The sequence below is a fragment of the Dermacentor albipictus genome, chromosome 5, assembly GCF_038994185.2.
Source record: "Dermacentor albipictus isolate Rhodes 1998 colony chromosome 5, USDA_Dalb.pri_finalv2, whole genome shotgun sequence".
Lineage (NCBI taxonomy): Eukaryota > Metazoa > Arthropoda > Arachnida > Ixodida > Ixodidae > Dermacentor > Dermacentor albipictus.
Genome location: NC_091825.1, coordinates 38,673,637 through 38,695,473, shown reverse-complemented (window position 1 = coordinate 38,695,473; position 21,837 = coordinate 38,673,637). Strand labels below are relative to the sequence as shown.

Sequence of the window (21,837 nt, the reverse complement as noted above, 5' to 3'; positions counted from 1 at the left end):
GACGTTCCCGAAGAAACTCGCCACGTCTTGAGGAACATGTCCATTCTTCATGCAGAACGTAAGCATCCTTGCACGGCACACAGCAAAAGCTATGTGACTGACCAGAACAGCAGGATCAGGAGACAAATATCAGTGGGCCCTGATATTTGTGTGTCTGTGTCATAGTCCTCACCAAGATTGTGAAAGATGTAAAACAATGTAAGGTACTTGCTTTAGAGGTTTTTTTCACTGCAAAAACGCACAAACCGGGTGTGCCTTTCCGTACAATAGTCAGTGAAAACAACTGTTGGCAGGTTTTGGTTAGCCGCTTTTTGCAAAAACAGTTGAAGCATTTACCTATTGACGGTCCTTATGGCATAAAGGATTCTTTCTATGTTGTTTTTTTTTCTGGAAGACAACCATTCATTAGCCGACATTTTTTCAGTTGACGTCGAAAATCTTGACTATTCAATACCGCATTTTTTAGCTATTTCGCAGTGTGATGACGTGCATCGAAGAAAGTGGCGAGGTAGATTTTCGCAATGCCACCGGGTTATTGTCGGAAAGTTTCATGTCCCTGCTTGAATTTTATTTAAGTGCTACTTTTATCCTGTTCGAAAATAACCTTTTCATCCAGAAAAATGGTGTGTGTATTGGTTCATGTGTGGCGCCTGCTCTTTGTAATATTTTTTTATCTTTTGTCGACCGCGCTCTTAAGAGTGCCTTAAACAATGACTCGGTTCAAATTTTTAGATATGCTGACGATTTTCTTGTTGTGATAAAACAGACTAACAACGAATGCTCCGTGACAGTAGCTGATATTTTAACACTGTTCAATGACAATGGCAGAGGTTTAACTTTCACATATGAGCTATCTAGGGACGGTAAACTCCATTTTTTAGATTTGCAGGTATCCGTACAAACAGGCCACGCCTGTTGCATGTACTCGCCACGCGCACGTAAGGAACTTTTACCTTACGCGTCTGCGCACTCAAAGACTGTGAAACGCGATATTGCTTTGATGTGTTTAGAATATTCCTTAATGAAATCTTGTCATCACTCTGCGAACATGAGTTTCATTGTGCAGTTAAATAGGCTGCAGGCTGCGGGTTACCCAAGTGTGGTGGTGACGTCGGTCTGAGATGTATTGCTTCAGAAACTGAAAGGGAAGCGGCACACAAGTAACTGCATCACACAAAAGAAGAGGCCTGAAGTTGTGCCGTATTGCCACAGAGTGGCGCACAATCTAAAGAATGTCGCTACTAAATACCAAATTCTGGTAGTGTTTCCCGCTCCTCAGAAACTGTCAATGTTGTGCAGCCGTATTTCTACAACTGTTAAAAAACCTGATTGTGAAAGCAACCACGTGAAGTTTGTAGAATGCAGCGTCGGTGTCGTTTATAAGATTCCCTTGCGATGTGGCAAAGTGTATGTAGGGCAGTCAGGCCGCTGTGTTAACGAGCGCCTTAGAGAACATGAGCGATCCATACCAACAGGAACAGGTTCCCATTTGGCTCAGCATTGTAAAACATGCAAATGCAAACCCATGTTTCGTGACACCACGATTTTGAAAAAGAGCCGTGACACCACCGCCCGAGAGTTATCGGAAGCATTTTTATTAAGTCATCGGAGTCACAGTGCATTAGTGTGCCTTCCTTAACCTTGTACAGCGCTGAATTTGGTGTTTTGGATTCTGTCGCATGAGTGCGCTCTTTGGATCGGATGTTGTTGGTGGCTCCACCGCATGGTGCCCACTGCGCATGTTCCTCTGGTTTGAGCGGTCTATAAAGGAGTGACGCAATAAAATGATGTCAGTTGACAGTAGCGCCTTGTCCTGTCGTCTTTCTTGTGTGTGTCGTTTTGCGCTAAACAAAGTATTCATGAAGTATAACCAGCTCATGCAAGTGAATACACAGATTTCACAGCTTGTTGCTACCGCACTGCGGAATATGCAGATGCAAAACACAGCATAGATGCCAGTGCAAAATTGTTTATAGGAAAGATTAATGCACCTTTAATACCACTATAGAAACCAAATGACAGTTTTTGTTAGCATGTTAGAGCACTGTATATGAACAGCTGCTATTACATAAAATTTCAGCTGCTGTCTGGCCCTTTCCCCGATATTGCACTGGTCAAACAAAGGTGCAACCACGCTTTCTACAATGGCTTTTCGTATTATTGCGTCAGCTTTTTAAGGCTAATTTTAGCACCCCCCCCCCCCAGTTATCTGGGAGCCGTTGCATCAGAGTGACGACAGCTCCGTTAGGCAGGATACCAGCAAACTATCGCAGGAGACGAAATATCTGATCAAGAAACGCCAATGTATGAAAGCATCTAACCCTACAGCTAGGATAGAACTGGCAGAACTTTTGAAGTTAATCAACAAGCGTAAAACAGCTGACATAAGGAAGTATAATATGGATAGAATTGAACATGCTCTCAGGAACGGAGGAAGCCTAAAAACAGTGAAGAAGAAACTAGGAATTGGCAAGAATCAGATGTATACATTAAGAGACAAAGCCGGCAATATCATTACTAATATCGATGAGATAGTTCAAGTGGCTGAGGAGTTCTATAGAGATTTATACAGTACCAGTGTATAATGGGATAACGGGAGAGAAAACAGTCTAGAGGAATTCGAAATCCCGAAGGTAACGCCGGAAGAAGTAAAGAAAGCCTTAGGAGATATGCAAAGGGGGAAGACAGCTGGGGAGGATCAGGTAACAGCAGATTTGTTGAAGGATGGTGGACAGATTGTTGTAGAGAAACTGGCCACCCTGTATACGCAATCTTGCAAAAACGCTAACATAATCCTAATCCATAAGAAAGGGGACGCCAACGACATGAAAAATTATAGACCGATCAGCTTACTGTCCGTCGCCTACAAAGTATTTACTAAGGTAATCGCAAATAGAATCAGGAACACCTTAGACTTCTATCAACCAAAGGACCAGGCAGGATTCCGTAAAGGCTGCTCAACAACAGCCCATATTCACACTATCAATCAAGTGATAGAGAAATGTGCAGAATATAACCAACCCTTATATATAGCTTTCATTGATTGCGAGAAAGCGTTTGATTCAGTTGATACCTCAGAAGTCATGGAGGCATTACGGAATCAGGGTGTAGATGAGCCATATGTAAAAATACTGGAATATATATATAGCGGCTCCACAGCCACCGTAGTCCTCCACAAAGAAAGCAACAAAATCCCAATAAAGAAAGGCGTCAGACAGGGAGATACGATCTCTCCAATGCTATTCACAGCATGTTTACAGGAGGTATTCAGGGACCTGGAGTGGGAAAAATTGGGGATAAAAGTTGATGGAGAATACCTTAGCAACTTGCGATTCGCTGATGATTTCGCCTTGCTTAGTAACTCAGGGGACCAATTGCAATGCATGCTCACTGACCTGGAGAGGCAAAGCAGAAGAGTGGGTCTAAAAATTATTCTGCAGAAAACTAAAGTAATGCTTAACAGTCTCGGGAGAGAACAGCAATTTACAATAGGCAGCGAGGCACTGGAAGTCGTAAGGGAATACATCTACTTAGGGCAGGTAGTGACGGCGGATCCGGATCATGAGACGGAAATAATCAGAAGAATAAGAATGGGCTGGGGTGCGTTTGGCAGGCATTCCCAAATCATGAACAGCAGGTTGCCATTATCCCTCAAGAGAAAAGTATATAATAGCTGTGTCTTACCAGTACTCACCTACGGGGCAGAAACCTGGAGGCTTACGAAAAGGGTTCCACTCAAATTGAGGACGACACAACGAGCTATGGAAAGAAGAATGATAGGTGTAACGTTAAGGGATAAGAAAAGAGCAGATTGGGTGAGGGAACAAACGCGAGTTAATGACATCTTAGTTGAAATCAAGAAAAAGAAATGGGCATGGGCAGGACATGTAATGAGGAGGGAAGATAACCGATGGTCATTAAGGGTTACGGACTGGATCCCAAGGGAAGGCAAGCGTAGCAGGGGGCGGCAGAAAGTTAGGTGGGCGGATGAGATTCAGAAGTTTGCAGGCACGGCATGGCCACAATTAGTACATGACCGGGGTTGTTGGAGAAGCATGGGAGAGGCCTTTGCCCTGCAGTGGGCGCAACCATGCTGATGATGATGATGATGATGATTATGATGATGATGATGATGATGATGATGATGACGACAGCTCAGACAAGGATCTGTTTGTACGACAAGGTTAATCTTCCTCTTTCGCTTACTGAAACCTCCCCTCACTTTACTAATTATTTGGCACAGCAACACAATTGTTATATGCCGCCTCTTTAAAAATGTCTAATTTATTGTACAGGCAGAAATAGCTTCGCTAACCGCAGCACTACTCAATTTTCATTCAAAATAATATCGTACTCTTGAAGTAGTGCAACAACTACAGCTACCAAACTGGTTGTTTGCTGGTGCAAAATAATAATTAGCTTAACGGCTAATGTAAAAACTACAATATTTTTGTCGTCATATCAGCATTCATAGTAGCCATGCCATGTGTCGCATTCGCAGTTGTGCAAGCAACATGCATTGCCGATTTATCTGTTCTTGCCCTTTCGCTTCTCACTTGATATTGCTGGGCAAGCAGTCAAACTGGATGGTTAGACAGTGGCTGTCACCTCCTTACCTTCCTTATGAATTGTGCGTTAAATGAGGATTTTGTCTTGGTGAAAGAGTTCTAGTTTGAGGCCTAAACAAGCTCCGTGGCAGTTTGCATTTAACGAGTGTAAACATCCTCTGAAAACATGTACATGAGGAACACTGCAAAAAGAGAACTTTAAAAAAAGAACACGAGTGTATTTATCACGAAGGCCAACCCTTGTGTCTTCTTAAATATTTATTAAGTCAAACTCAAAACTGTTACTGAGGTGCAAGGTGTCCACAACATATTACCTTGTGAAAGCACAGTGGTGCCTGGATGTTGTGGGACCAGCTCGGACGTGGAGATCAGCACTGATCAGCAACACTGCAGTCTGCTTACAGCTTTTCTGCAGGCCCAGCCACACCTGCAATAAAACAAGTGAGCTTGGTGCCACAAGAGTTTACTGTATCTACTCGCATAATGATCGCACTTTCTTGTAAAAAAAATGGTCGCAAATTCAGGTGTGTGATTATTATGCCGGTTAAATTTCCCGCAAAAAGAATTTTTTTCATCCTGCGTTTGCTGCGGGATGGCAACAGGTCAACAAATAGGTGGCTGCCACTGTATGTAGTGCGGGACACGGAAACAAAAGTGGCGGCTGGCGTAGCAAGCTGAACACACCACCCAGGCGACACGTCAGGTTGGGCCAACGTTGGAAACATATTGGCACTTCTTGGCCCAATGACGGCCTAAGATTAACAGCGTGGTTCCAATATTGGCAGTGCCATTCTGGTTCCTGTCCCAATGTTGGCCTAAGGTTAACAGCGTGGTGCCAATATTGGCTGTGCCATTCTGATAGACATCCAACGTTGGCCCACTTTACACAGTCAGTAAACAATATTGGCTGTGCCATTCTTATAGAGATCCAATGTTGGCCCACTTTACACTGTAAGTAAACAATATTGGCTGTGCCATTCTGATAGAGATCCAATGTTGGCCCACTTTACACAGTAAGTAAACAATATTGGCACTGCCGTTCGACAAGGTGGGAATTATTGGACCAACTTTCGTACGGATTTGCCAATATGGGTTGCTAGTTGGCTTTCTTTGGAGGACATTGGCCCGTAATAAGCCAATTTTTGCCTTGTTGGTTTTTAGTGCTCTACGACTTGCTGAAATTGAACATGTCTTGAAAACTAACGCACTTCGTGATCACAGGCACACTGTGCAGGAACCAGAAATATGTTTGCAAGCTGCGACCCCTTCAACAGAGCTGGCACCACGTTTATTAATTCGCTTGACACGGGATATAAGCAATACCATTTTTGTTGAGGTTTAATAACAGCTCACTTATATGCTTATCTGCCATGGGAGACGGGCTCACTTCGGCGACAGACGGGGTTGTTCACAGCAGGGTAGGGGTTCTAACGCCTTCCGCTTAAGTGTGCTCCACACGTACGTGATAACAGATGGTGTATTAATTACTGAATGGCGAAAACCAATTACGGTGAACACATACGTTTGCATTACGGGCTCTGGCAGCATGTCAGATATTTGCGTAGTATGGTATTCGCAAGTGGTCAACTGATCCATTTGTGGGCGGTTGCCCAGTGCTTGAAGCTTCTACATTAGCTCTCGCTAATTTATTTCGTGTCACCTTGGGCAGAAGTAAACTAAGTACTGCAATCTTGTAATGTTTGCTATCAGGTTGCGCTAGGAGATGTGCTTCGAAGTCGAAGTCTGCGCCCCAGCCGAAGACCTGGGGCGCAATCTACAGCTTGCCTTCTTTCTCGGCGCCGTCGGCGCAAAAAGGCCTTCGACTCGGTCATCGGTGTCGACGGCATGTCGACAGTTTGTCCTTCAAATCTGATCAAACCTTACACACACATTTACACGTGAATAATTCTGGAAAGCCAGATAAAAAAGATTAAACATGAAAATCTTGTTTAATGAACAACTCGCTGTCAGCGCGATATCAGCGCGATCGTGGTTGCGTCCGGAGGATGGCAGGGTCGTGATTTGTCAATGTTTGCAAGGGCAACTGTTTCTAATTTGTTTTTAATTGCCAAAGTGTGGTATGTCCTCCAATTTTTGTCGATGACCCGTGTGAATGTACAGAAAATACACAGAGTCTTTGCTGTTTTTATCTGGGGTTCCACTTGGGAAAGGGTCAGCCGTACCAACTTGTTTCGTCCTGTTCGACATGGTGGTCTTGGATTGTCGCATTTGTTCTTACGACAGATTGTTTCTCGTTTTGTCTTCTTACGAGATCAAAGTGATTCATTCTTGCGTACGATGATCCAGATCCGTTTGAAAAGCGTTTTGCCTGAATTTATTGTGTCTAGTGCACAGCCTGTACACTAGCGGCTTAAAGGCTACTTGCGAGAGGTAGTCGACTCCCTTCGAATATTAAAAGCTCGGTTTTCCCTTCAGTACCTGAGCACAGTAACAAGAAAGAAACTTTACAAGGATTTAGTTGACGTTATGATGCCAGTGCCATTGAACCGAATGAAATACTATGGAGGCCCAGGACAAGATGTTTTAAAAAGAGTTAAAAAGATGCCAGTGAGAGCAAGCGGAAAGTCGTTATTCTTTAAATTGCATACATCTACCCTTCCGGTCAAAACATGGATAGCCGACAAAGGAATATCTGTACCATGGACGACCAACTGTGCGCTATGTAACAAGCCGGAGACCATTGAGCACGCTTTCATTGAGTGCTGGGATGCAATTTTTTATTGGGATGTCTTGCAAAGAACTCTTAAAAAGGAACTGCCGATAACAGCACAGGGTATACGTTTCCTGCCGGTAGACAGCCATCAGGGCTTTCCGTATGACATGATAATGCTCCTGGGCCTCCATAGTCTTTGGAAGACACGGATGGCGGTAACGCACGCCGATGTGAATGCGCGCCCAGCGCGAGAAAATTTTGTTGAAAGCATGATTTTCATACGTGAGATATATCGTGTACAGGCAGATCCGCCTGACTGGTTGGGTAATCTTGATGAATTAGTGAATTTCAAGAAATTTTAGCTTGTCACGTTGGTCCAAGTAGTCCAACGTGTTTTTATGTATGTCATTTTGTGAATAAATAAAAAAAAGCGGTCATGGTTGCGTGTGTACGATGCGGGTACCTTTGTTCAAGTTACAGCTTACGTGTGTTCGAATCCGTTCTTGTTCAGGTTTTTTTATATATATATATATAACAGTTTAGTATTGCGTGCTTGAGGTTCGCGATTTCATGCGCTTCCCTACCGATAAATCTGCGGTTACTGGGCGAAATCCGCTTCCGTGTCGGCGTGTCTCGGGGACTTCCGAGGCACCCCCATCTTTTATAGCTTCCCCCTCTGCTCCCGGTGAAGTTGCCTTGGGTCCGCCCTTAATTTGAAGCGATGTACTCACTCTATTCTAACGTTTATTTTTTTTAGTTTATCTTGCCATACAGTACTTAAGTTTATCTTGTACAACAATTTAGCACTAGCACTAACATTATGTGCAACTCGTGGAGCATTAAGAAAGTAAGATTTTTGATGTTGTGCATGATCCACACAAGTGGAATAGCATTATTCATTCAATGCGGCTGTGCACCATATCCGTGCCCAATTTGCGTTACATTAAATGTATTCATTTTTTTTTCTCCATGCATTCACCAAAAATGAACTGCAGTCAAAGCTACAGACAGCATTCGTTATGTGTGGTTGAGGCTAGTATGCCTGACTTAAAACATGTTAGAAGCTGCTATAGTCACAGAGTATAATACGAAGCATTATGTGTTCCACAGTCGTCCATTACATTGTGCACATTAACAGCTACAAGTGACATACAAATGCTGTGCATAGAAAAACTTGATTCATGGAGTTTTATGTCCTTAAGCGACAAGCATACAGCTGTCGGAGAAGATGTAATGAACTCGGGTTCATTTTGGCCACCTGGGAGTCCACAACATGCAGCCAAAGCACATTGTACACAAGCATTATTTTGCATTTTACCGACATTCATAGTACTGCGACCACAACTGGTAGGATCGAGTTAAACCCTCAGCCTCACCAGCGAACACCACATCTGGTGAATAGAGAATAGAAGTGCTTTCAGGGTTGTCCAGACTGGAAGGCAATGTATACAGTTCCATGGCAACTCTTAGAAGGCCTTTTTGTTAAATGTTGCACCATCTGACACTTATACAAAGCCAAAAATCTAAAACCTAAAAGCACTTGTCTCATGTCTACCCTTACTTTCGTGCTGTGTTTTTTTATCTCTCTGAAATCATGTCATATAGGCACCTAGGCACTCTAATAGTCCTTTTAAGTGAATTTAAGTTTATTGGAAAGGTTTGTTGTTTCTGTTTTTTGTGTTTGTCTTTAGCACCGCAAATGGATTAAAATCTTCATAACTAATTACAGCTGGAAAGTTGGCATGGCAACATGATGAAATAGCACTAGCTTTTCTAATAAACTTTAGTTGATAGTCACGTGCACTATCTGTTTCTCCTTTTGTGCTCGTCTTCAGTGCCACTTCATTGCATTCCCACACCAATTCCTCAGCTGTCCTTACTTATGCGTATACATTCTAAGCTGTTTACAGCATACAAGTTATCATGTACGAGAACACTGCTACCATGCACTTGCTTGAAGAAGTGCAGAAGGTGCTTGCAAGTAACATGCACTTTGTGGTAGCAAGCAAAAACATTTAAATGTATAGTTTTGAACTGATAGCAGTATATTCGAACCAGAGAGTAGCAATGCACAAGCCTGGTTAGTTGACAACACTTCATGGCAATGCACGCTGCTAGTGGCACTTATTAATGCAGACATGTAATTAGAAGATACAGCGACAGATGAAATGAGTTCCAAACTCACATCTGTTCATTTTTGTATACCATTTCTTTTTCTGTCAAAACAATGAAGATGTCACTTTTATTCATACACATGTGCAGTCTCTCTCTTTGGCACATGCAATACTTTTTTCTTCAGTAGAGCGGCCAATAGCATGCTTTTACATTTATCATTTCAATGCATTCTAGTTGCGTCACTGTGCTTTGATATGTAGGTACACATCCCACAATGTATGGTCAGCTTTCTTTGGGTGTGTTGTCAGTTTGTTTGCATGTACAATGTTCTTCCCTGAGCCTTTCAGTGATGTGCATTTAAGCTTAGCCTGCCTATGTATAGCCTCATAAAAGTGTAATGCCGGAGTGAATGTTCTTGCTTTTAAGAAACTTGTTTACATGCTCCAGTTTGCAGGTGTTCTCTAGAAACTGCGTGCTGATGGCACTGTCGCAAGGAGATTTCACTTTTGGAACATCTTTGAGAACTACACCAACATGCTGTTTTCAATTATATCATATGGGTGGCATGTGATGTTTATATTGTTTAAAAAATGAGCATTTCCAGCTGTCCTTAGGCCCTTCTTTTTGTGCTTGAGTTATTGATGCAATGAGGCTTTCTCCAGATAACACACTAATGATGAGAATCTTCCTCTTAGCAAATGCATGTTCCAGAAGTTGATTTTCCTGGAAAGCTCAAACTGGCAGGAAGCATATGTATGGGGAAGAAATGAACATGGAGACACTTACCACAGCCCCATAGGCACATGCCATATTGCAGAATGAAGCGGTTGCCCAGTGCAAGTTCCAAGTCATAATCCTGTCACGCAATCAAATATGAGCTTACAAATTTTACGCTGCTATAAACAAGTTATGCTTCATTAAAAATAAGGGCAGTGGTGCTTTAAACAGCTCCAGCCATTTGAAGAGCTGGAGGCAGAATTTATTGTATAGACTCGGCTATATAGGAGAAACACGAAGTTGCGTTGATGTAATATTGCCGGAGCATAAAAGCCAACAAACAACCACATTGTGGTCAGTTATCAACAGTGCAGCCACATACTTGTTTAAAGAATCATCTATCACAGCACTACGCAGCTTGACCATGCAGAATATTACACAAATGTACAACACCAGAATCATGGTTAAAAGGGTAAACAAAAACCCGGGGCACTTCGCCGACCAAATAAAGATTTAAAGAAAAGAAGACCAGACGACCAGACGGGCTTCCGTCAAACACTGAACTTCAACACCAGAATCGATGGAACACACAGCAGTTATCCTTCCGTTTCCCTGAATTATAAAGATGTTCTTTAGTGCATAGATAGTTGCACTTTTTATTTTCAAGTTAGTAGTCTGTTATGTTTTTATTTTTGTTGTATATCTCACTGCACAAAGCATCTATAAAACCTCAGTTGCAGATCAGCACTTCCCCTTGCTTCTGTATCAGTCTTCTTTGTTTGCATGCTGTTTCCTGAATACTAAACAAATACTTACATGTCTCTAATCTGTCCCTCTATATAGGGCATATAAAATGGTGCTAAGCTTCAAGAAGTCACATGTACACAAAATTTGTATGTTGTTTATTGTTCCTACATGCTCCTACTAGGAAGCCTGTCTTAATGCACTGCTGGTAACATAGTATACCATAGATCATATAACACGACCTGAGAAGCAGAGTATGTTTAGCATGACACAGTGCAAGCCTGAGTGGCTAGTGCTTTCACTCAAACCAAATTGTCATTATGTCCCATGGCATTCCGCAAACAAAAATTCTCACGGTTCTTGTATCTGTTTTCATAACCGCGCGGTCACCTCAAGTTAGGCACAACTGTAACAGCAATGTTACATTTTACGTTAAAGATGTGCTAGACAGGGTTACCAATTTATGCTGTATTAGTAAATTATGCACTGCAATAGCAAAACGGCCACTGTTAGGAGGCAGCTTAGAAGTCAGACACAAGTGAAATATGATTGGTGGTGCTGTAGTAAAGTTCTGGCACCAGCTCAATGCGACGTTTTGAATTTTGACAAGATCTAAATGGGTATGCTGGTTTACCTGGTAAAAATGACTTCATTCTAAAGGAGCCAAAGAATAACCTTAGAAACCTTTTCGTACTTCCCGTCTCTTAACAGATCCCGAATATGAGGGAACACTGATATCTTTCATACATATCGATGTGCCAGTACGACATAAAAAGAAAGAAGAAAAAAACATTTGGCCCTTACATTCTGAAGTAAAACTCAATCTGTTCCTGGCAAATGAATGAAAAAAGTATGAAAGAATAGTTTATGAGTGTAAGATGATTTATTTTTGCTTTTTAGTGTACCTTTGATGTGGTGGGAGGCAGTGGTTAAACTTATAAGCTTTACTCGTAATTGGCATCATGTCGAAAACAATACGGGCATGACAAATATAAGAACATGTAACAAGGAATCATGGATACAGTAATGGTGCCGTGTCTCGGCTTCCATGGCACAGCTGAAGATAATGTAAAATTGAGTGTGGAATAAAGTCTTGCTTCCATTATGCTAGCAGCACACCAAAAGGCTGCTCCAGTGATGATGTGCTTGCTGCATGCATAGATGCAGATGTATATACTGTGTTGGTGCTATCTTTTTGCATGTGTGGAAGCAGCTGGAACTGCTGCAGTTAAGGTGTGAGGATTAGATAGGCGAGGTGCTGAAAATCACTAACCTGCTCTACTGCTTGGGCTAAGCCTGATGGAGACTGCACATGTTGCAATCTAGGCAGGCTCTAGTAAACTCAGTTGCTGTGCCTTGTTGCAGATCATTTTTGTAGTGCTAGGCATGTTGTTATTAATGCTTGGAAAGAGTGCTGCATTCACTCAAATGAATTGAGCTGTCAGCAACAAATTTGTTGCCTGGAAGCTGATGAGCATCAGTAGTGCAACTGCTGTGGTGTCACAGTGAATGTAAAAGAAGTGAGATAGGCAGCAATACATACGTAACAAGGTGATCATGACAGAGCAGAGATTGAGCAGAAAATTATCTCATGTTTGTGCATTTTGGCATAAGAAAGTAGAGAAGAGGCATAATGTGAATCTGCTGTTTTCTGCACACAGCATGCTTGATGGCTTCTGTAGCCATTTGGTCACCAATTCAAGGGTGTCTGCATGTCAAAATATGCCACAGAGTTCACATGCCACAAAATTCATTTGTGACATATGGCATGGTTCACATCCTCCAGATTGGTAAGCGCATCAATGATAGAATGCGTGAACATTACTTTTTGCTGCCCATGGGCACACAGGTGACCACTTACCTGCATTCTTTATTTGTTGTGAATGTGGCTCTACCTCCAGTTTTAACTGTGTGTATCAGATAAGAAAAGCATGCACAACTCTTGAAATTGAGCTTTTGGAAACATACTTAAGAAACACCGCTCTAGATGTGCAAGCATTCCATCAGTTATGCTCACCGAGAAAGAATGCATGTAGAATAATGTTTGAATCTTGTGTAGGTGACTGCAGACACACCCTATTTACAACTTAGTAATTATTATTGGTTATCTGAGCTACCCACAATGAAACCTTAGGTTCGGTGCATCAAAGACACTACAGTGAATTTCACATAAACCTTCCCACACTTAAATTGGCATTTTGAGGTACTATCAAAAATTATATGCTGGGCATTGTGAAGATAAACTAACATTTGTAAGTCCAGCTTCTGTTCTGTCACTTACTTTGCTTGCAACTTCCTGAATTTTATGGTGGTTTGTTTTCTAAAAGAAAGCGGCTGTACTCAAAACATGCTGGTTGCAAAAGTTCATCCCAGAGTTTTGAGAGTATAAGATTGCAAGAATAGGGTGCCTAGCACTAGAAAGCTTAACCTGACTGCAACAGCATTTAAAAGACACTCAACACTTGCGCAGATGAAGTCTCAAATGGCATTACAAAGCCATTTTGCTCTGTTACTGTCATGATAACACAAATCTGGAAACCTTTGGTTTCGTGTTCACTTCACGTTGCCTAGTTATGTTTTTTTTTTAAATTTCCTTTCATTCCATAGCAGTATTTTCTGTGATTACTAAAGAGATGGTTTGTTGATTCTCTTGCTCTTTCCTTCTGTTTATTCTAGAAAAGAAAGACTGTTCTGTATATATATTTTTTCAAGAAGCACTTCCCAAGATTCCAAATGATATTCTATTCGCACACACACATACATAACTACATACTAATTTTCTAGAGGGTCATGGAGAGCAGAGTAGGAGCTGCCACGTCCCCACCAGTCATATAGTTTGGGTGGCCCTGAAAAGGGCCGTTTAGTGTTCCATGCTGCAGCTTGTCACAGGTGAAGTGCACTTCAACACGTAGAAACTGGAAGTACCTAAGCAGAAGTACAGTTTCAGCAAGTTAGGTGCAGGCTCAGCTGGATTCTGTGTTGCAGAACCGGATGGCTCAGATGCTCTGCTGGGTGAATCAAAACCCAAGTCGTAGAGGTTGTGATGTGCCCAAGTGAGAGCGGTGACTTCTCAAGAAACATGGCAGTATGAGCCTGATGTGGTGAAAACACATCAGAAGCAAAAGTAAAAGCTGGGACTGAACCTTGGAGGCTTGAAATGCAATTTGTCCGGGTTACAGTTATGAGCATGCTTAAATGCTTGAACGGCATGCTTAAGCCTGCTTGGGCGACATTTACCGATAACACCTGGCTCTAGATACCTTACATCTGAGAACACGCTGCTGCACTGATATGATGGACTTTCTAGTCGTCTGCTGCTTCCCGGCTTCTGAGGCAAAAATGGTGCAATGCAAGTGCAGTCCTCAAAGGGGGAGCTTGCAGCTCTGTCATTGGACTGGGTCTTGCACTGCTGCACTGATCACTGCTGCCTTTATCATTTTCACTTTACTGGCCACTGTGGCTTTGGTAACTGTAGCGTGTGAAGATGCCATGGAACAAAAGTCAAGACAACACATCCTGGCATGTGCCGATGAAAGTTGTCATGTGTTATCTTTACTTTTCTTAGCACCCTCTGCAGCGTCGCAGGTCTGACCGCCGCCGTGGTCAGTTGCTTCGCAGCTGCTGGGGACTGCGGGCCGGGGTTTGATTGTGTTGTTCATATAGGAGGTTGTGGCCAAGTACTGCACCAGGGTGGCCAATCCTGCTCTGGTGAGGGAGTGCGTTACCGGTTCTGGTCACCGGGATCAGGCCACACTCCAGGCCTGTTTATGCAATTTTATCAACATGCGGATTTTTTTTTTACTCCGGTGAAAAATTGCCGGCACCGGGATTCGAACCACGGACCTCTTGCACACGAGGCGGGTGTTCTACCTCTACGCCACCGCTGCAACTAAGGTTGCAGCGGTGGCGGCATGGCCACAATTAGTACATGACCGGGGTTGTTGGAGAAATATGGGAGAGGCCTTTGCCCTGCAGTGGGCGTAACCAGGCTGATGATGATGATGATGATGATGATGATGATCTTTACTTTTGCTCAGTGGCAATGCAGTGTCTTCAGGAAATTGCAGCTGCGGAAGACACGAAGGCCTGTGAGGAGAAAGATTATGGAAGTACCATCAGTGCAGCAGTCCATACACAGTTGTAAGCTCCCCCGAATCCAGTGTTACCACCAAATTCCACCTTTGCAGGTCAAAGGAAGCCATTCAAGCACTCTGGACAATGGTGCTAATGACTGTATTAGTGACAAGATTCTTGAAGCAGATAGCTTGAACATGGCTTGAATAGGTGATTGGCGACAATGACAATAGAACAAACAAGGACACGTTCCAGCACATAAGAAAAATGAGAAGAGGTGCAGAGACAAAAGGATAACTTTTCTTTGAACATGTCTTTGTTTTTGAATTCCAACTAGCCCAACTGTCGGCCTCATACAGAACAGACATTGTGGCCATTGGACGCATAGCTCTATGGCAGTCAGATGACTGACTATGGCAGTTTGGGTTAATATAAGTCCATCAACCACTGACAGCTTCAGTGAAAGTGCAAAAGAGGAACAACTAAATGTCCTTTCTTGTAGTTAAGCCTCAGGCACTGAGCAGTATTCCGGAGGGCATCAAGAGGCCAGACCTTACTTCTATTACTTAAGGTGTTGCAGCACCAAATATTCAACTGAGACGACTTGAGTGGAAGTTTGAAAAAGTCCCTGGCATGTGGTAAAATCCCACCCTCGAAGTGGTCTCCCATTATTTCCATAACAACCACAGGAGCACTGTAAATCAGGAAGCAGTCTCCAGGCTTCACATGTTGCAATTTCGGCTCGACTTGGTTCTTGGACGAGTGCCTCAGTTCGGAGATTCTCCTACTTAGCTGTGAAAGTGGCTTGTTGGAAGATCGCAGCAACTTCTTCATTCGTTCAAGATAGCTTTCAAAAGGAAATGCACTAAACTGATCCAATGGGCCATAGTCCCGGCACTGGTCAGCAAGATGAATTAGTGAGTGGACATTGTACACAAGCTGTTTTCTTCCGTATAGCTCACTAAACACTTGAACAAAGTACCTCAGCACATCTTTGGCGAAATCATTGTATTCACAGTAGTACTGAGGTGATGCTAAAATTCTGATAGCTACATGAAACATTAGAAAATGTTTGTAGAGTGTTGGAGGCAGAAGAGGCTTTAGGACAACAGGCCCCACATAAAGGAGGAATGTGCGAAACTCCATTGCCTTCCAACGATCCAGTTCTTCTGTACCCCTTGGCTTTCGCTGGAAATATGTTGGATATGCTTTGGATGCCTCTCGCAGGCTTTCATTTAGTTGGCAACGATACAGTCTGCTCAATCTATTACTGTGGCCTTGGCATACCCAATTCTTTAAGAGTCGTCGCATGACTCCCAGGCAAACGAGGTGCATGTATTCTGATGGGAAAAATGCAATCATGTCGACATCAAGCGATAGGAATGGTGAAAAACCAGAATGCTGGCGCTTGTTCTCTTGAGATCGAAATGATGCATTCGTTCGTGTTGGTGCGTGCAGTTTGGGAAATGTGACCCTGTTTTCAATGTGCCGCCCTTTTTGGCTGCATCGCTCACACGCATAATAGCCAGTGTGGCCAACAATACATTTCACGTAGATCCTTGCTGGAGCATCGCACACCATGGCTTTCATGCTCACCTGTACTCGAACATCTCCTATGCTTAACCCTTCAGACGCAAGCTCCAAGACCTCTCGCACAAATGGCTCTAGATAATCCTGCAGAGATGGTGGCTTCCCTGCACCACAATACACACTTACAACAAATGGTGGTGATGCCTCCACATTTGTAATGCGGCACAAAATGGGCCAAAAGGCAAGCTGGCTACTTCTATAAAGAGGGACTCCATCGATGTTGCCCTGTAGCTTCAGTTCACTTGGAACTACTTGCCCCGGCGGCAACACTTGACGAATTCCTGCTGCAAGGCCAAAGTGCACAAAATACCCATTTTGCTCCACCTGAGCTTTGCGCTCAGGTCTCAAAACTGTCCTAGCATCCTTTGGAAGGTCAGAGAAGCCTCTTCGACGGCAGAAATCGAGGACATCGTTAATGCATGCATGAGTCATGTTATGTTTGGAAGCAATGACAGCAAACTCTTCACTTGCTGTCATTTGTTCAGGAGATACACGAGACAGCACTGCGCTACAAGTGAGCGCTATTCTCTCATCTGGCCCAGTGCAGCTGTCTGAACCAACAAAGTCATCAGACTCATCCCAAGATTTGCTACGTTGGAGACTACCTTTGTCACTTGAGCTACTATCAGAGTCGCTGTGCTCACGTGAAGACATATCCACAATTTCTGATTGGAATTCTTCAACAAAAGGTGCACCTTGTCCGCAGATGCTGTTGACTAAGGCTTCGCTTCCCGACTGCTGGTTCAACCGCTTGAGTGGAGGCTCACCGCCGTCGTCCGTCGAAATTGAACTTCCTGATTGCCTGCTGCTTCCCAGCTCCGGAGGCGAAAGTGGCGCTACGCGAGCACTGTCCGTAAAGGTGGTGCTTGCAGCTCTGTCGTTGGACAGGGAACCCGATGAAGGCCCAGCAACAAGCCGCGCGAGTCCCAGTTCATTCAATATATTGTCGTATTCCTTTCTTACGACTCTACATTTTCTCCACTTGGAAGTCATGGTGTGCGAAAGAGACGAGTCAGAAGCCCAAGCCGCAACGCTGCAACCCGTGCCAAAAAACGCAAAACGACAGCGAGGCGAAGGCGTGCACAGCAGCAGCGCAGTGGGGCAGTCAGTCAGTTACAGCAAGGAACAGCCGAGCAGCTAGCACATGAGCCAAATAGAATCGAACGGAGCTTCGTCCGTTCGTGTTAAAGGTCCGTTTGATTCACCCGCACCACTGTGAACCAGTTCACCTCGATTCGCGAGAAGTTCGGAGCTCCATTTCTGCGGTGCAGGCACAGCGCGACACTCGAAACGAATGACAAGGTGCAGACGCGGTGCAGACGTGGTGCCGGCGTTCTGTCCGACTAATGTGTACAGAGTGCGTAAGTTTGAAAGATCCTGAACTTCTGGTATGATCAGCTTCTGAGGCGTTCATACACCCGCGCTTGTGTAGACACGGCAGATGCACGTATGCGGGCTTTTAACGGCGCTTGCGCATATCGGCCATGTCGTCTGCTACGCCGCTGCTTCGCACCTGTACGTCTGCTAGATTAAGTTCGTATACCCCCACCTGTACGTCTGCACCACGGTGTAAGAATAGGCTGTAGTCTGCACGAAGCCGGCGCCGACAATAGAGAGCGTAGAGAGGGCAAAAAATAATCGCGAATCAGCTCTGCGCTTTTTCTGCACCTTTTGTTACGAATGGCGAGGTGCAGCACTTCGCGAACTGGTGCAGGTGAATCGAACATACCTTAGGTGCGTTCGATTCACCTACATCACACACGAACCGTAGCGAAGCCGCCCCGAAAAGCTGGATTGTGGATCGGATTAAAACAATGATTATTACACTTTTTTTGTTTTTGTCATTCTCTGATTCTGCTGCGACCCGCGCGACTTGAACACACTTCCCGGTGCGCTTGTTTGCATTGCATATGACGAGCCGTAATTCATGAAGTAATAATGTACTTTTGCACTGGCAATTCGACAGGTGGCGCATAGTGAAGCCAAAAAATTTCGGGGCTATAAAAGAACGTCGGTTCCTCGGTTTTCTCTCTCCTATCGTCTATCGTCCCGGACGTTCAATTGGACATCATCATCGCCATCGACAGTCTTGCCGTAGCCTTCCTTGTTCCGAACGGGCACGTAAGTACGCATTTCTTTTTCTTTTTAATTTTTTCGTACGAGGTTTTTCTTGTCGGGATTGTGCCTTATATGCATTCTCATCTACGGGTCAACGTCGTGTGTGAGTATGTGTGTAGTTAACGGCACGTGCCCAATATGCAGCGAGCGCACGTGTGGCCAGGTGATCGGTCGCGTACTATGTGATGAGCTCTGATTGTGCGCACATGTGCTATACTCCGGAATGACATTGAGTAGAGCGCTCTTTTGAACCGCAGAAAGACACTAAGCGTATAATTCATGCACAACTTGCGCAAAATAGTTACACCAGACCTTCAATGAGGTCTGTCAGGGATCTGCGAGTGTCACCCGGCCACATGTCGTCTCTGACATATTTTAGGGCAGCAGAATTCACACGCAACCGTGCCGGCCAGGAAATAAATGAGTCGTATCACGAGAAATTCCGACGCTGCTCCTGCGGTGGTGGTTAAAAAAAAGAAATAAGCCGCGTGAATTCTATGCGAACATTATTGCAGCTGAAAAATAATCTAAAAGTCTTCTTTAGTGATCCTTGTCCGTCCCGTACGAGTGGTATGGTTTAGTGCCACAAAATGAGGTCAGAATGTACCATTTCGCTTCAGACACATGTTTCAGCCACGTGTTGTTCACAACTTAGAGCAAACGTGTTCACCAGCTTCCGCTAGCTTTATTCTTCATGGGAGACGAGAATGTACGTCGTGCAAAAGGATACGTGCCTAATAAAACGGCCGATTTCGCATGCTTGCACAGAAACCTCCGGCCTTATGCCGTGGTTCGATTATGTTAATCAAACGGCGCTTGAAAATAGCGGACGGTTTGTGGAATCCAATGGACCCCTAAGCAAAACCTCTAAAACAGATTCACTGCATAGAAAAAAAAAATTATCAAAATGCCAGCGTGCCCCGTACTCTACACGGATACTAGGCGTAGAATGGCTCCTTATACTCGTGGCAATTGTATGCGAACACTGGCACGCTAGACAAGGTGGTGATGTCTTGCCAGCATCCTTAGGCAGAAATTGCGAGATAATTTGCAGTAGCGTCAACCCGCTTCGCAGCAACTTTATAAAGTGGCTTACATCAGTAGAAGTGGTTCTGTACCCAACTTGCACACCAATTTCTTCTTCGGGACAATCTTCGTCCTTTACAAACCCGACATGTCTTTTCATTGCATCCACTGTTACATTTCATTACAAGCATGGGACATACAGTGGAAATCCATTTGAAAGACCAGTTCGCGGAATGTGGATAATACACCATGAACACTTTGCAAAACTGGCAACTTCGCTTTCCTGCAAAACAAAAGCTTTCACCACCAAAAGCTCATTAGCACAATAGATTTCTGCATCAAGTGTCTGGGGTGTTGAAATGAGGTGCTGGCCATTGTTCTGCAATTAGAGCCTGACTTCTGAATTTAATTTACTTTTTCCCAAAGTCTAATTCAGAAATTGGATTCTGTTGCAGACCTAGCTTGGCTGCACTTGTCTGTCAGAGTGACAAGGACTATCTGTCATACTATGCCTTGTTAACATGCATAACAAAGCATTTCAGATCTTGAATAAGTCACAGTTCAATAGAGGGATCTGCTTATGCAGACAATGGTGCATTCTGTCTTTCTTTCATAAAAGAAATGCAGAGATGGGTCAGTTAACAGGTTTATTTTGTTCTGAGAACAGCATTTTAGTGTAGCTGCCTTCCGATTCAACTTGCCTATTGTGTTCAGGATAAGGTGTTGCACCATCTTCTAGCCCGAGGCAAGCCTGGTTCGCATTCTATCGTTGCCCAGTAATTTTCTGCTGCTGTGATGGTACTTATTATCAACTTCAATGTATATGAAGTTGGGAGTGTGTTATGTCTGCTTTGAGGACTCGCTCGGGGTAAGGGGTCCGCAGTACAGGGGATTTCTCTAGGAACTCATGGGTTGATATATAGAGATGTCAATTCACTATTTCTCCAGCGAGGGATTACGAAGCACCTCTTTTACAAATATTGCTCCCATGACTGATACCTACATGGTCCGTTTCCTCGCAGAACATAATGAAGCCAACAGACAAATGGCTCTTGTTTTACTTTAGATGAATAAGTATAATGAGAAATTATAGTTGATGAAAAGGCAACTTGCTGCTGATGGCAGCCGAAACCACATCTGCATTACCACGTGCCTGCTCCTAAGTTTTTTTTTTACTAAATGGTTCCTGTGGTTAAAACAGCATATGCTTTGTCTGCTGCCATGACCTGAAATGGTGCAGGCTAAAACTCCATTGCCAGATTTTGTTCACAAGAGCAAACACCAAAGCAAGTGGATGGGAGGATAATTGCCACAGCGCAAATGTTACAGCAGTGTATGTGGGAGTTGGTGGGTTTGTTTGCAACATTGTCCAGTTGCCTTCTTGTCCATGCTCATTTCCCTTTTCCTTATAAATTTCTACATTTAAATTAAAATTCACAATTACTTTTATGCTTTCTTCCTTTCTTTCCATTTCTTTCCTTTATTGTCTGTTGGCTTCATATAGTTGTAACAAAAGATTGGTCCCCTCGGTTCTTCATCTCATTGAATTCTTATTGAAAAGTTCTAGCCCGAGTGTTATTGCAGCAGCATTCTTGGCCTGTACTTTGACTTGCACAGTGCTTTATGAGTGAATGAAATCGGTACAACCTTCTGGCCACTTATTCAACTGCTTTGTCTATACAGGATGCCGAAACCATATCGAGTGGTGAAATTTCCAGAAGAGAATGACAGTTTGGCAGTCGTGCCAACATCGTGGCTTACTCAAAATGAAGACCTTTGCTTCTGGCCCCAATGTGTCAAGGGGTCAGAAGTAAAGAACATGATAGAAAGCCAAGTTGCACCTCAGCAAGATTGGGGTACATATCCCGTGGTTGTCATGGCGAGGTGCAGTAAGTGACTACATTGATAACATAATCTGCCTTTTGCTTGCTTTAGTATTTTTTGGTATTACTTTGGACATATGAGATTAAATATAAGAGTTAAATGATCTTGTAATAGGTGACACAGTTCTAAATTTTTGACATACTGGAATTAGACCTTACTAAGTTAAATTTGTGCGTGTCTAGATCTACTAACACAATGCTTGTTTATCTTGTAAATAACTTATTACAGGAACATACATCTTCGTATAAACATCTTGGCGCACATATCACCGCTAACTTAACTTGGGATGTGCACATAGCATACATTGTAAATGACAAACCGTTTGCT

General features: G+C 43.6%; 1 protein-coding gene across 1 annotated transcript; it reads right to left on the bottom strand.

The window, feature by feature from the left end:
- Positions 1–15,348: 15,348 nt before the first annotated feature.
- LOC135909527 (uncharacterized) lies at positions 15,349–17,475 on the bottom strand. The gene has a single exon (XM_065441506.2). It carries the CDS (start codon positions 17,473–17,475, stop codon positions 15,349–15,351), a length of 2,127 nt encoding a protein of 708 aa, XP_065297578.2.
- Positions 17,476–21,837: the final 4,362 nt, after the last annotated feature.